Source organism: Gnatocerus cornutus, chromosome 1, assembly GCF_029298725.1.
Source record: "Gnatocerus cornutus isolate USDA-ARS CGAHR chromosome 1, icGnaCorn1.1, whole genome shotgun sequence".
Classification (NCBI taxonomy): Eukaryota; Metazoa; Arthropoda; class Insecta; order Coleoptera; family Tenebrionidae; genus Gnatocerus; species Gnatocerus cornutus.
Window position 1 is genome coordinate 17,593,240 of NC_142233.1, and position 16,189 is coordinate 17,609,428.

At 35.4% G+C, this 16,189-nt stretch overlaps 2 protein-coding genes across 2 annotated transcripts; both read left to right on the plus strand.

The window, feature by feature from the left end:
* Positions 1-197: 197 nt before the first annotated feature.
* On the plus strand, positions 198-2,290 carry LOC148180676 (uncharacterized). Its single transcript, XM_088044929.1, has 3 exons — positions 198-305; positions 354-706; positions 2,152-2,290. Exons 1-2 carry the CDS (start codon positions 291-293, stop codon positions 657-659), a joined length of 321 nt encoding a protein of 106 aa, XP_087901055.1. The 5' UTR covers positions 198-290; the 3' UTR covers positions 660-706; positions 2,152-2,290.
* Positions 2,291-2,507: 217 nt separating this feature from the next.
* Positions 2,508-4,542, plus strand: LOC148180677 (uncharacterized). The gene is made up of 3 exons (XM_088044918.1): positions 2,508-2,620; positions 2,669-3,021; positions 4,474-4,542. Exons 1-2 carry the CDS (start codon positions 2,606-2,608, stop codon positions 2,972-2,974), a joined length of 321 nt encoding a protein of 106 aa, XP_087901044.1. The 5' UTR covers positions 2,508-2,605; the 3' UTR covers positions 2,975-3,021; positions 4,474-4,542.
* The last annotated feature ends 11,647 nt before the right edge of the window (positions 4,543-16,189 follow it).

Genomic DNA, 16,189 nt, shown 5'->3' on the forward strand with positions numbered 1-16,189 from the left:
TTCCAGCTTTATAATGTTTTGTGGTATTTCAGGTTCCAACTTCATTACCAGAGTTTATTATTAAGAGACTGAGTCTATAGATGATGGTCTTCTCATGACTACACACACCTTGCAGCATCTTGATGGTACCACCCATAGCCTAAGATGTCGAAAAGGCGGTTGTCGTCGCTCAACGTTGAAGGACTCTGCAACTTATTGCACAGAATTGAAGAAACCACTCATTCAGCTCCCAGAGTACAGTGAAGTGATCCAGGAGCATAACATCACGAAAAAGGTGTTGCTTTACTGCAATGTGGATGAAAAAGGTAAAATTTAAACATGTTTTAAGTCAAAGTGAAATGTTCTTTTTCCAGTGGTCGAAGATGTCGTTCAGTGACTGGGAAATATTCAGAGTGTTGCTGATTTCATTGCGGGAGCACGAAGTTTGCAACGTTTCCAAACCTGACGAGTCTACGAGCAGAAAACGAGTGTTTCTCCAGAGAAGGCCCAAAGGAACTCAACCAACGGAAACAGCATCATCGAGATGCAGTTGTCAAGAAAGAAAATACTACAAAGGCTCTGAAGGTCATCTGGTGTCTTGTGAGATATTCTGTGAAGTCAAGGAAACATCAGGGAACGGAAGTTTATGGAGAATTTTTATTGGTTTTTTGAAATCGTGAGATCTGGAGTTCTGGATGCATCGCTGCTTGTTGAGGAAGGATGGAAGGTTTGTTTGTTTTCTTTTCTCTCCATTCATGGTCTTTGGCAAACTTGCCCAAGACGTTAACTGTTTCCAATAAACATCCCTAGGGGCTGTTACGAAGTTTAGACGAGCGCATTGATGGTCACGTCCTCTAGTACAGTAAAATTCGTAATTTTGGTAGTTTTAGTGCTACAGCTATGAAATTTGGGGGAGTTACTATTTTTGCGTCGCAATGACACAGATTTTAGAAATTTTAATTTTTGAGACAAGTGAAAGTTTCCACGTCCTTGACTGAAATTCGTAATTTGGATAATTTTAGTGCAACAGTTATGAAATTTGGGAAAGTTACTTTTTTTGATTCGTATATTGATTCTATTAAATTTCAAAATTGTAGAGTCAAAAACACAGATTTTAGAAATGCTTATTTTTGAGACCAATCAAAAATTGCGGACACCTTATAAAAAGTAGGCGCTCATTGCCATCAGTCAACCCCTCGTGTGTAAATTTTCCAAATTTCTTTCTTGTAAATCTGACTTTAAATTCTTTAGATAGAAAATTGAAGAAAAACTGAATTTAGCAAGTTTTGAGGTTAACTCGTTGTGTACATATCAACATCAGGAGAATAATGAAAAATTTAAATAAAAATTTGTGACCTTTGTGCTTATCTGCAACCTAAACTAAACGTAGACTTTTCATTTCCAACTCCAACTCTACCAATTTCAAATTTCAAAAGTCCCGCGCTAGAGTTTGACAGACGGCAGCTGTCGTCAGTTCGGTAGATGTCATTTGTTGTAAGTGGCCGGCTCTCCAATTTCGCGTAAAAACACAAGTTTTTAGTGTTCCCACGTGAAATTTTGTGTTCTGAAACATTCATGGAAGTGTTTCAAGTGTTTTAGTCGTGGTCACCAGCCAAAACCGTGTAAATTAAGGTAAATTTTACGATTTTTCCAACAAAGCCAAGAACGGAGAGTTCTGTTGTAAAGCCAGATGGTTTTTTCAGTTTCTTGCGGAAATATTCAAAGATTATTGGGGGTAAATCAATTCTTTATTAGGGAGAAGGTTAAGAGAAAATTAAATGTTGCGATTTTTGAGGTTAAGTCGTTGGTGATGTTGGTTGTATCAGCGGCTCAATATGATGAAGAAACTATAGAACATTTTTTTCCAAAAGAAGGATTTTGAGTTGATTTTGATTTAATTCGTAATTTTAGTGCAACAGTTATGAAATTTGGGAAAGTTACTTTTTTTGATTCGTATATTGACTCTATTAAATTTCAAAATTGTAGAGCCAAAAACACAGATTTTAGAAATGCTTGCTTAATTTTGATTGGTTGAACGGTTGGTGCAAACTGGCATCAACCTAAGAAAGAAAAGTTACTAACTTACCACAAAATTACTAAGGTGTATAATTGGTTGCCTATATGCTGCATGTTGAAGCGAAATAATTCTTACTAATTAAGACTTATTTTCAGAGCACAACAAATTCTTTACTTTCTCGGTCTTGTGGGAATGGTCCAAAGAAATCACACAAGTTAAGAAGTTCATTTGAAGGTATTTAGTCTTGGATTTGATTTGCAACAAATTTCCGGGTCTTTATAGAAATTTTTAAAGGCAGGTAAGCTGAAAATTGTTTGAATCCCAGCTTTATAATGTTTTGTGGTATTTCAGGTTCCAACTTCATTACCAGAGTTTATTATTAAGAGACTGAGTATATAGATGATGGTCTTCTCATGACTACACACATCTTGCAGCATCTTGATGGTACCACCCATAGCCTAAGATGTCGAAAAGGCGGTTGTCGTCGCTCAACGTTGAAGGACTCTGCAACTTATTGCACAGAATTGAAGAAACCACTCATTCAGCTCCCAGAGTACAGTGAAGTGATCCAGGAGCATAACATCACGAAAAAGGTGTTGCTTTACTGCAATGTGGATGAAAAAGGTTAAATTTAAACACGTTTTAAGTCAAAGTCAAATGTTCTTTTTCCAGTGGTCGAAGATGTCGTTCAGTGACTGGGAAATATTCAGAGTGTTGCTGATTTCATTGCGGGAGCACGAAGTTTGCAACGTTTCCAAACCTGACGAGTCTACGAGCAGAAAACGAGTGTTTCTCCAGAGAAGGCCCAAAGGAACTCAACCAACGGAAACAGCATCATCGAGATGCAGTTGTCAAGAAAGAAAATACTACAAAGGCTCTGAAGGTCATCTGGTGTCTTGTGAGATATTTTGTGAAGTCAAGGAAACATCAGGGAACGGAAGTTTATGGAGAATTTTTATTGGTTTTTTGAAATCGTGAGATCTGGAGTTCTGGATGCATCGCTGCTTGTTGAGGAAGGATGGAAGGTTTGTTTGTTTTCTTTTCTCTCCATTCATGGTCTTTGGCAAACTTGCCCAAGACGTTAACTGTTTCCAATAAACATCCCTAGGGGCTGTTACGAAGTTTAGACGAGCGCATTGATGGTCACGTCCTCTAGTACAGTAAAATTCGTAATTTTGGTAGTTTTAGTGCTACAGCTATGAAATTTAGGGGAGTTACTATTTTTGCGTCGCAATGACACAGATTTTAGAAATTTTAATTTTTGAGACAAGTGAAAGTTTCCACGTCCTTGACTGAAATTCGTAATTTTGGTAATTTTAGTGCAACAGTTATGAAATTTGGGAAAGTTACTTTTTTTGATTCGTATATTGGCTCTATTAAATTTCAAAATTGTAGAGCCAAAAACACAGATTTTAGAAATGCTTATTTTTGAGACCAATTAAAAATTGCAGACATCTTATAAAAAAGTAAGCGCTCATTGCTGTCAGTCTACCCTCGTGTGTAAATTTTTCAAATTTCTTTCGTGTAAATCTGACTTTAAATTCTTTGAGAGAAAATTGAAGAAAAACTGAATTTAGCAAGTTTTGAGGTTAACTCGTTGTGTACATATCAACATCAGGAGAATAATGAAAGATTTAAATAAAAATTTGTGACCTTTGTGCTTATCTGCAACCTAAACTAAACGTAGACTTTTCATTTCCAACTCCAACTCTACCAATTTCAAATTTCAAAAGTCCCGCGCTAGAGTTTGACAGACGGCAGCTGTCGAAAGTTCGGAATGTGTCATTTGTTGTAAGTGTCCGGCTCTCAAATTTCGCGTAAAAACACAAGTTTTTAGTGTTCCCACATGAAATTTTGTGTTCTGAAACATTCATGGAAGTGTTTCAAGTGTTTTAGTCGTGGTCACCAGCCAAAACCGTGTAAATTAAGGTAAATTTCACGATTTTTCCAACAAAGCCAAGAACGGGGACTTCTGTTGTAGAGCCAGATGGTTCATCCAGTTTCTTGTGGAAACATTCAAAGATTATTGGGGGTAAATCAATTCTTCATTATGGAGAAGGTTAAGAGAAAATTAAATGTTGCGATTTTTGAGGTTAAGTCGTTGGTGATGTTGGTAGTATCAGCGGCTCAATATGATGAAGAAACTATTGAACATTTTTTTCCAAAAGAAGGATTTTGGGTTGATTTTGATTTAATTTGTAATTTTGGATTATTTTAGTGCAACAGTTCTGAAATTTGGGAAAGTTATTTTTTTTTATTCGTATATTGACTATTAAATTTCAAAATTGTATAGCCAAAAACACAGATTTTAGAAATGCTTGCTTAATTTTGATTGGTTGAACGGTTGGTGCAAACTGGCATCAACCTAAGAAAGAAAAGTTACTAACTTACCACAAAATTACTAAGGTGTATAATTGGTTGCCTATATGCTGCATGTTGAAGCGAAATAATTCTTACTAATTAAGACTTATTTTCAGAGCACAACAAATTCTTTACTTTCTCGGTCTTGTGGGAATGGTCCAAAGAAATCACACAAGTTAAGAAGTTCATTTGAAGGTATTTAGTCTTGGATTTGATTTGCAACAAATTTCCGGGTCTTTATAGAAATTTTTAAAGGCAGGTAAGCTGAAAATTGTTTGAATCCCAGCTTTATAATGTTTTGTGGTATTTCAGGTTCCAACTTCATTACCAGAGTTTATTATTAAGAGACTGAGTATATAGATGATGGTCTTCTCATGACTACACACATCTTGCAGCATCTTGATGGTACCACCCATAGCCTAAGATGTCGAAAAGGCGGTTGTCGTCGCTCAACGTTGAAGGACTCTGCAACTTATTGCACAGAATTGAAGAAACCACTCATTCAGCTCCCAGAGTACAGTGAAGTGATCCAGGAGCATAACATCACGAAAAAGGTGTTGCTTTACTGCAATGTGGATGAAAAAGGTTAAATTTAAACACGTTTTTAAGTCAAAGTCAAATGTTCTTTTTCCAGTGGTCGAAGATGTCGTTCAGTGACTGGGAAATATTCAGAGTGTTGCTGATTTCATTGCGGGAGCACGAAGTTCTTTCTATTGGTTTTTTGAAAACGTGAGATCTGGAGTTCTGGATGCATCGCTGCTTGTTGAGGAAGGATGGAAGGTTTGTTTGTTTTCTTTTCTCTCCATTCATGGTCTTTGGCAAACTTGCCCAAGACGTTAACTGTTCCCAATAAACATCCCTAGGGGCTGTTACGAAGTTTAGACGAGCGCATTGATGGTCACGTCCTCTAGTACAGTAAAATTCGTAATTTTGGTAGTTTTAGTGCTACAGCTATGAAATTTGGGGGAGTTACTATTTTTGCGTCGCAATGACACAGATTTTAGAAATTTTAATTTTTGAGACAAGTGAAAGTTTCCACGTCCTTGACTGAAATTCGTAATTTGGATAATTTTAGTGCAACAGTTATGAAATTTGGGAAAGTTACTTTTTTTTGATTCGTATATTGACTCTATTAAATTTCAAAATTGTAGAGCCAAAAACACAGATTTTAGAAATGCTTATTTTTGAGACCAATTAAAAATTGCAGACATCTTATAAAAAAGTAAGCGCTCATTGCTGTCAGTCTACCCTCGTGTGTAAATTTTTCAAATTTCTTTCGTGTAAATCTGACTTTAAATTCTTTAGATAGAAAATTGAAGAAAAACTGAATTTAGCAAGTTTTGAGGTTAACTCGTTGTGTACATATCAACATCAGGAGAATAATGATTTATGATAAGATTTAAATAAAAATTTGTGACCTTTGTGCTTATCTGCAACCTAAACTAAACGTAGACTTTTCATTTCCAACTCCAACTCTACCAATTTCAAATTTCAAAAGTCCCGCGCTAGAGTTTGACAGACGGCAGCTGTCGAAAGTTCGGTAGATGTCATTTGTTGTAAGTGGCCGGCTCTCCAATTTCGCGTAAAAACACAAGTTTTTAGTGTTCCCACGTGAAATTTTGTGTTCTGAAACATTCATGGAAGTGTTTCAAGTGTTTTAGTCGTGGTCACCAGCCAAAACCGTGTAAATTAAGGTAAATTTTACGATTTTTCCAACAAAGCCAAGAACGGAGAGTTCTGTTGTAGAGCCAGATGGTTTTTTCAGTTTCTTGCGGAAATATTCAAAGATTATTGGGGGTAAATCAATTCTTTATTAGGGAGAAGGTTAAGAGAAAATTAAATGTTGCGATTTTTGAGGTTAAGTCGTTGGTGATGTTGGTTGTATCAGCGGCTCTATATGATGAAGAAACTATGGAACATTTTTTTCCAAAAGAAGCATTTTGAGTTGATTTTGATTTAATTCGTAATTTTGGTAATTTTAGTGCAACAGTTCTGAAATTTGGGAAAGTTATTTTTTTTGATTCGTATATTGACTCTATTAAATTTCAAAATTGTAGAGCCAAAAACACAGATTTTAAAAATGCTTATTTTAGAGACCAATCAAAAATTGCAGACACATAAAAAAGTAAGCGTTCATTGCTATCAGTCTACCTTCCTGTGTAAATATTCGAAATTTCTTTCGTGTAAATCAGACTTTAAATTCTTTAGAGAGAAAATTGATGAAAAACTGAATTTAGCAAGTTTTGAGGTTAACTGGTTGTGTACATATCAACATCAGGAGAATAACGAAAGATTTAAATAAAATTTTGTGACCTTTGTGCTTATCTGCAACCTAAACTAAACGTAGACTTTTTCATTTCCAACTCAAACTCTACCAATTTCAAATTTCAAAAGTCCCGCGCTAGAGTTTGACAGACGGCAGCTGTCGTCAGTTCGGTAGATGTGATTTGTTGTACTCGTAAGTGGCCGGCTCTCCAATTTCGCGTAAAAACACAAGTTTTTAGTGTTCCCACGTGAAATTTTGTGTTCTGAATCATTCATGGAAGTGTTTCAAGTGTTTTCGTCGTGGTCACCAGCCAAAACAGTGTAAATTAAGGTAAATTTCACGATTTTTCCAACAGAATCGGGTTGGTCCATTTTAACCAAGAAAGGGGAGTTCTGTTTTAGCTTTTGGGTTTTCGAGTTTCTTTTGGAAATATTCGATTATTGGGGGTAAATCAATTATTTATTAGGGAGAAGGTTAAGAGAAAATTGAATGTTGCAATTTTTGAGGTTTTAGAAATGCTTATTTTTGAGACCAATCAAAAATTGCAGACACCTTATAAAAAGTAGGCGCTCATTGCCATCAGTCAACCCCTCGTGTGTAAATTTTCCAAATTTCTTTCTTGTAAATCTGACTTTAAATTCTTTAGATAGAAAATTCAAGAAAAACTGAATTTAGTAAGTTTTGAGGTTAACTCGTTGTGTACATATCAACATCAGGAGAATAATGAAAAATTTAAATAAAAATTTGTGACCTTTGTGCTTATCTGCAACCTAAACTAAACGTAGACTTTTCATTTCCAACTCCAACTCTACCAATTTCAAATTTCAAAAGTCCCGCGCTATAGTTTGACAGACGGCAGCTGTCGTCAGTTCGGTAGATGTCATTTGTTGTAAGTGGCCGGCTCTCCAATTTCGCGTAAAAACACAAGTTTTTAGTGTTCCCACGTGAAATTTTGTGTTCTGAAACATTCATGGAAGTGTTTCAAGTGTTTTAGTCGTGGTCACCAGCCAAAACCGTGTAAATTAAGGTAAATTTTACGATTTTTCCAACAAAGCCAAGAACGGAGAGTTCTGTTGTAGAGCCAGATGGTTTTTTCAGTTTCTTGCGGAAATATTCAAAGATCATTGGGGGTAAATCAATTCTTTATTAGGGAGAAGGTTAAGAGAAAATTGAATGTTGCAGTTTTTGAGGTTTTAGAAATGCTTATTTTTGAGACCAATCAAAAATTGCAGACACCTTATAAAAAAGTAGGCGCTCATTGCCATCAGTCAACCCTCCTGTGTAAATTTTTCAAATTTCTTTTGTGAAAATCTGACTTTAAATTCTTTAGAGATAAAATTGAAGAAAAACTGAATTTAGCAAGTTTTGAGGTTAACTGGTTGTGTACGTATTAACATCAGGAGAATAATGAAAGATTTCAATAAAAATTTGTGACCTTTGTGCTTATCTGCAACCTAAACTAAACGTAGACTTTTCATTTCCAACTCCAACTCTACCAATTTCAAATTTCAAAAGTCCCGCGCTAGAGTTTGACAGACGGCAGCTGTCGTAAGTTCGGAAGATGTCATTTGTTGTAACATAAGTGGCCGGCTCTCCAATTTCGCGTAAAAACACAAGTTTTTAGTGTTCCCACGTGAAATTTTGTGTTCTGAAACATTCATGGAAGTGTTTCAAGTATTTTAGTCGTGGTCACCAGCCAAAACCGTGTAAATTAAGGTAAATTTCACGATTTTTCCAACAAAAGCGGGTTGGTCCATTTTTACCAAGAAAGAAGAAGAGTTTTCTTGTAGCTTCTCTAGATTCTTGTGGAAATATACAAAAACTATTGAGGGTAAATCAATTCTTTATTAGGGGAGAAGATTAATAGAAAATTGAATGTTGCGATGTTTGAGGTTAAGTCGTTGGTTGTATTAACGTCTTAATCTGATGAAGAAACTATAGAACATTTTTTTTCAAAAGAAGGATTGGTTAACCGAAGGTTTTTGAGTTGATTTTGATTTAATTCGTAATTTTGGTAATTTTAGTGTATGAAATTTGGGAAAGTTATTTTTTTTTATTTGTATATTGACTATTAAATTTCAAAATTGTACAGCCAAAAACACAGATTTGCTGCCAACTTTAGACGAGAGCATTGATGGTCACGTGCTCTAGTATAGCAAAATCCGTAATTTTGGTAGTTTTATTGCTACAGCTATGAAATTTGGGGAAGTGACTATTTTTGCGCCGCAATGACACATATTTTAGAAATTTTAATTTTTGAGACAAGCAAAAGTTTCCACATCCTTGACTAAATTTCATAATTTTGGTAATTTTAATGCTACAGTTCTGAAATTTGGGGAACTTACTATTTTTAAGTCGTGTAACTCTGTCAAATTGCAAAATTGTAGAACGAAAGACACAGAAAGTTGCAAAATCAGTTTCGTCTACAAATCGTTCGGACACTGTATATTTGGATTTATATTGGAACTCGACCTTGTCCATTCATTTCCCTCGGTTATGGCAATAGCACTACCTGATTATTTTTTGTTCGCTCAAGAAAAAAGTTATAAGATAAGCAATTAGGAAATTACGTAGGTATTAATCTCTTTATTGGAATCAGTTGTGTTTCGACTTTTGATAAAGACGGTCGTTTCGGAAATTTGCTACTCTGATAAAATATCTTGTAAGGTAAAGTACTAGCCCATCATATTCATTTATAGACATTTTGGAGAGTTTTCAATTCATAGAAACGTTAGGTGAAACGTTGTTCATTTTTTCAGTTTGTTAGCGTTAACAAAAGTTGTTTAATATACAGAGTGTTTATGTTTAGTAATAATCGGACTTTAAAGGAAGTTAGGTACATTTAGACTTTTTTGGTTCTTACAAATGTTTATCTAGGATTTGTGTTTGACTGTTGGATATGGCAAACAAAATTTGAAGATTGCTTTCAGAATTTTGAAATTTTTTTATTGAAACGGAAACATTCTTCTCAAAATTAACCGCTCAATATTAATTTTGAGATTTAAATTTTATTTGAAAGCACATATGAAACTCAACTTCATAATCGTCGTAAAAATTTCCATAGTCGTCTCACGCCATAGTGCTGGAATTCACTTAGGTCTTATGTATTCATTTTATCCTTCAATTACTTAATTAGTTGAAGGGCAGACAAGTTGAGCAGTACCGCACCACTGACAAACAATTGTTTTTTTTGGCAAAAAATTAGTTGGATAACAATATTGAAAACTTCGCGAATATTTTGGCCAATTTCAAGTTCAATTATATGAAAAAAGGTTCACACTAATAGACCTTTGTTGAAATATGCCTCGATTGATTTTCTTTCTGGAGGAAATATGTATGACAAATTCGCTAAAAATCCTAATGTGACCCTGACGTCTTATTGCATACTAAAGAAGGACTTAAAATTAACGCCCCAGCGAAAACCAAATGTTTAAATTTTGTTGCATAGTGAAATTAGTGCTCATTATTTATTCTTTAGGCGTGTAGTGTCCCACTTCAAATTCAAATTTCAAACTTTTCGCGCCACAACGACCGCAGGAATTTTTGCGTTAAGAAGTTGGTGGACTTGGGAGTTCACCACCGCCGCAGCGGAGGCGATTCATTCTTGTTACGAGTTCGGGAGTACTAAGGTGTTGTGCTATCGAGTGCGTTTCGCCATATTTTTCACAATGTTAATTTTAATCGCTATTTTGTTCTAATTTTTCATTTTTGTGTTTTTTTTTTAATTTTTTGTTTGTTAAAATCTTTTAAACAATTTTTTTTTACCCATTAATTTTAACGGGAGTGTGGTGTTATTTTAGAGCCCCCTGTAGAAGCGCTTGTGCGTTGTCACCTTTTGGTATGTAATAATTTTTGTCATTTGTTGTCTGAAGAAGGAAGTCACCCCGGATTCATGTAAAGTAGTTATTTTCCCTACAATTCTAAAGTAACGCGTTTTTTTTCCGCTGACGTAAGCGTCTGGATTCAACCAGTGTTCGCCCACCGTCCGATAAGCCACGTGCAGAAGCAGTTTAGATTCGTGGAAACCTGATAGTTTTGGGAACTGGAATTTTTATTCGATTCAGTTCAAGGAATTTATACTGTTGAGTTCGAAGGATTAAAAATAGAATAGGATTTTAAAGAAATTGTGAAATACATGAAATTAACTGGGAATGTCTTTTTGGATCACTCTGTGTCATTTGTGAACAAAAACGAGTACATTTTTCCTAAAGTCCACGACTTTCTCTTCCATTGTATTTTATCGAAACTGAAAATTTATATGTTTATGTATTTTATGTATGTCCCTTGATTTCTTAGATGCTTAGACTTTTTTCGTCACAAAAGACACAACATAACAAACAGCCTCTCGCGTTAATGTTAGTACATTCTTTTAGAGTGTGATCAATTCAAAATTAAACTTTGATTTTTGACTTTCGAAAACCCTCCAGTGCTGGAAGCTTGTTACGTGGGACTCTCGGGGTAGTCAGGGTTCACCTAACTAGCGGGTCTTCCGCGGGTGATGTTGGTTACTCTTAATCTGGCCATAATTTGTTAGTACTCTCGATAAGACACCGTCTCTATGTTGCGGAATAGGAAAAATTGTCTTCGGGTCTTCCGAAAACATAATCTCGTCCTGTTTCTGTCTGTCGCCTTTGAAAATAATTATCTTTTATTAATGTTTATTGATAAATTGTTTGTACATGTCTACTTGGTAAATTGTGTGTTGTTTTTCATTGTTATTTTGTTTTCAATAATTTTTGTAGTTTGATCACACTCACAACAGAGAGAATGGGAGATTTTTGTAGTTCTTTTGATGTAATTCACTTTCCGTTAATTTGTTTATTGCATCTTTGTACCGAAACGTTTCTTTGTAAAGTGACTTCCTTTGAGATTAAAAATTATTAAGTATTTTGTAACATGATCAAATCGTCTGTTCAAATGCTTGTATTTCTTGAAATGTTAAGAATGGACACGTAGCTGTAAAATTTAAATCAAAACCATTCAAACTTCTAAAGTTTGAATAAAACAAGTTAAACCACATTTGGTCTGGTGTATTTTTATTTCTTTGTGTTGGTACGCTCTTCCTAAAAGACGATGCACTGCTTTGTATCTAATGAACATCCGCCTTCACAACACAACGTAGGTCCTAGCCGTTTCAGACGATCACGGTTTTCGGCCGTTTTATTTATTTTAAAGTTCGCGGTTCTCGAGTTTGGCGGTTCATTTGAATTTTGGCGGAATTGGGTTACAGATCATTACAGGCGTGTTTGTAGTTTCGTTTAAAAAAGACGTGTTTGAAAAATTCGAAATTTGGGTCAATGTGTTATTATAAAATCTGATTATTGCAAGGCACTTTAAATACCGGGTGTTCCAGAGACTGCTGAACATAGGGAAATAACATGGGAAAATGAATTTTATTTTTTTCCTGCTCTCTCGAACTTCCAAATTGAATTTGGTCAGGGGTGGATCATTCTTTGAATGATTCTCAATCAGACCGTATTTTTTTAAATTTCATGCTTTTACGGCATTATTAAAAAAAAACAAATTAAAAACGGTGAATTTTAAAGTTCCCGCCGGAATGTCGGTACATTTGAAATTGAATATTTGTCATTGTGACAGCCGAGTTAATCACCGTGAGTCCAACCTAACCTCACTTTTTAAAGATTTGGAGACTCGTTTTGGAGGACTAACAACGATGTCTAACGTTTCAAAATAATAGTAAAGTAAGTAAAGTAAGTAAAGTAAAGTAATAGATAGTAAAGTTGCTTTAAAAACAATCTTCAAAGTTTGTAACTAAATAGAATGAGCAGCATTTATGCTACAACTGAAATGCACTCATTTGTCAGACGCTCTGTTAACGGATTATTTGCTTCACCAAGAGTCCAAATGCATTTTTGAAACGACAAAAAATATATGGCTGAGACTGTCAAACAGAAGAACACATGTTTTTGTTTTTAATAAGAGTTCAAAGTTCTCGCAACATTTTGTCAAATTTTAACCATATTTTTGCACAGATTGAAGTTATCTACGTCAGAAATTAACAATTTAAGCTTAGAACAAGAGTTTTGAAACGTTAGACATCGTTGTTAATCCTCCAAATCTTTAAAAAGTGAGGTTAGTTTGGACTCACGGTGATTGAGAGCCGTATTCTTGAACCGTTCGAGTTGAGACGTATACGAGTCGTATACGACTTTCCACCGATGACTCGACGCGTACGTTCTCGCGACCGATCGCATCGTATAAGCGTAAGTCGATATGGCAACATTGTAATCTCACCAGATTTAGGGAGGAACTTAGGATCAAATAAATATCACTAAAATATTGACAGATTTAAATTTAAAATGTCGAAAGTAAGTGAAGAACAAAAAGAGGTACTTACCGAATTTCTTACTAACAATATGCAAATGATTACCGGTAAAACAACCCCCACTTTTACCAACCGCGACATCTCAAAAAAATGGGTAGAGGTGTCCGAAATTTTAAATAACATTGGAGGACCCACCAAACATTGGAAACAGTGGAGAAAAGTATTACTTAAGTTTTATTTACTTGTTTTCAAATAGTATGTTGTTAGACCTGGCAAGACATGTATGCACGCGTCAAAGCGAAGGCGCGGCAAAATGTTGCCGATCGTCTGAAAACGGGTGGCGGGCCTTCAATGCAATTGAAAATGGGCAAACTGGACACGCAAATTTTCCAGACCTTCATTAAACCTGTCGCAATTCGTGGTGATGTTGCGGTTCAAGAAAGCCCTTGCACTTTTAATGGTATACATCGCTTTTCCTTATTTCATATCATCAACCCAACCTATTGTATTTTTCCTTAGAAACCAGTGCACCACTCCCATCAACTTCTAGAACCCCACAAGTTTCCCCAAAACCACAAAATCCTCCAATGCAACATCGGCCCATTCCGGCTAGGCGTAAACGAAACGCGGAAAACAACTCCAGATTAGAGTATTCACATTATTTAAAAGATAAACTGCAGATAAAACGAGAATATTATAACAAAAAAATTAACATATTAGAGAGACAAGTAGAGTTAATGGAAACCCAAGTTAAAATAAGTGCAGAACTATTAAGTATAAAAAAGAAAAAATATGATATGTAATTAATTTTTTAGTTATTAATTAATTGAAGTGTTTAATGGATAAAAGGGCTATGTACATCCAGAAAATTTCCAACGGAGTCGAGTAAAATTCAGTTTTTCTCATGAACAAATCCTAAAATGATAGTTCAATACGTCTTTTTAAAGAACAAACTTAACGGTTTTCATAAATGTAAACAGTGTTTTCGCACCGATTTCATTTTTTTAAATGTCACAGCCCTTTAGCACTTCAATTACGTTCAATAAACAATATAAAATTTCAGGTTTAATTACGTTTTTTATTAGTTACCGAAGAAAATTATAATGGGTTCAAAGAAAAATTAATTTTTAACTTATAAACAAAGCTCTTGTCCTTTAGTATACAAATTTACAATTAAATACATTTATAATAAAAAAAACAAAGAAATTGAAGTTCAAAACTATCCATTGAAACTTTCAATTCTTCGAACAATTGAGGGCATCTTCCAGTTTTTCACGAACACATGAAAAAAATAACAATCAAAACTCATAATGTAATGTATTTTTGTACTCACACTGTCGGAAAAGAAAAGTCTATTGCTGATAACACAACTCATGTCCAAATAAATTCTTTTCCGTTCTGGCGCCAAAAAATCACACCCAGATCGACTCTTCGGAAGTGTGAATTCTTTCCATGAACATTTACGGTAACTTCATTGATTTCTGAATCGGCTTGCAATTAAGGCATTGCGAACTTGCCTTCCTTCTGTTAGTAATGGATCGACATGACGGGCTACTGGTGCTGCGACAACATTTTGAAGCTCTAGATTAAAAATTCCTGCAAAGAAAAAAGAAACAGTTAAAACAATTTTTTTTACTGCTGTAAATATAGATACCATCGCAATCGTTGTTTCCGTCATCTTCATTTAAATCTGGTATGTTATGTTGAATACATAAGTTGTGTAAAACAACACATGCATTCACAATATGACCAGCTCGTTGAGGAGAATAGTGTAAAACTCGATGTTTCAATAGACATCTGAACCTATTTTTTAGAACTCCATTACACCGTTCAATAATGCTCCTTACACGTTTCTGAGCAGTGTTATAGTTATGTTCTGGAGTATTCGGAGCTAGTTCTTCATCCAGGGGTGTCAAACACCAAGGTCGCAGAGCATAACCAGAATCTCCTAAGAAAACAAAATAAGAAAAATAATTCAAAAAAAATAATACGTACCTAGTAGATAATAAGTACCACGTCTATCTTCATAAATTCTTCTCATTACTGGCAGCACATTTGAATTATTCCAAATAAAAGAGTCATGTGAACTTCCTGGATGCGAAGCATTTACATTTAAAATTCGGAGAGATGAATCGCAAATCAGTTGGACGTTTAAAGAATGGTATCCTTTACGATTGATGTAGATATGGGCTGGTCGTTCAGGATCGTCAGTTGGAGGAGCAACAATTGCCACGTGGGTACAGTCAATACAACCAACAACACCAGGAAAGTTGTATTTTTGAAAAAACTGAAGTTGAACTGCATCCAATTCTGCATAACTTCTTGGGAACTTTACATATTCTCCAAAAATTGCAGGGCTGTTTAAGGCATCACTCACTTCGGAAATACAACGGCTCACTGAGGCTTGAGACATGGACATAAACACATTTGAACCGACGTCCATTTGGTAACTCCCTGATGCAAAAAAACGAAGCGCAGCCAAGACCTACAAGAATCAAAACTCAAATGTGCGCTTGTGTTCTGTTTTGTATGATTAACGAGTTTTGCATTTATACTTACACGAACAGGAATTTCTAAATCAGTTGCTCTACTCGGGGGCCTTAAGTAGGGTGACACTATCTCCACAACAAAATTAAACAAGTCTTTGGAAATACGGAAGAAAGTTCTAAACTGGTCGTTGTTTAAAGATGATAAGGCATCGACACGCGATCGGGGCTGCCGTGGAGCTTCCACCACAGTTGCTGTTGCTGCTTCTTCTTCTTCCTCTTCATCCAACAAGTCCAACATTAGCAATTCTTCCATTTTCAAACAAATATTGCTTGAAACGCAGTTCTGATAGTTAGAACGTTGTAAAAACAACGGATGTACAATACACAACAGTTTTACAAAATGTTCAACACCTAAACACTTGTGTGCACACTTGCAAAGATGCTCAAGCTCTTTTAAGGTTAGATCAACCACAAAAGAGCGCGAAAAGTTACAAAAAACCGCCAAACGAAAAAGAAATCCCTCTCGCGGATTCAACTCGATCGGTATTTTAGACCGCACGTGTTAAATCGTACGAGTCGTGTCGAACGGGTGAGATTACGATGTTGCCAGATCGACTTTCGCGTATACGACTCGCTGTATGGATTCATCGTTCGCATCGAGTCATCGGTGAAAAGTCGTATACGACTCGTATACGTCTCAACTCGAACGGTTCAAGAATACGGCTCTAACTCTGCTGTCATAATGACAAATTTTCAATTTCAAATGTGCCGACATTCCGGCGGGAAATTCA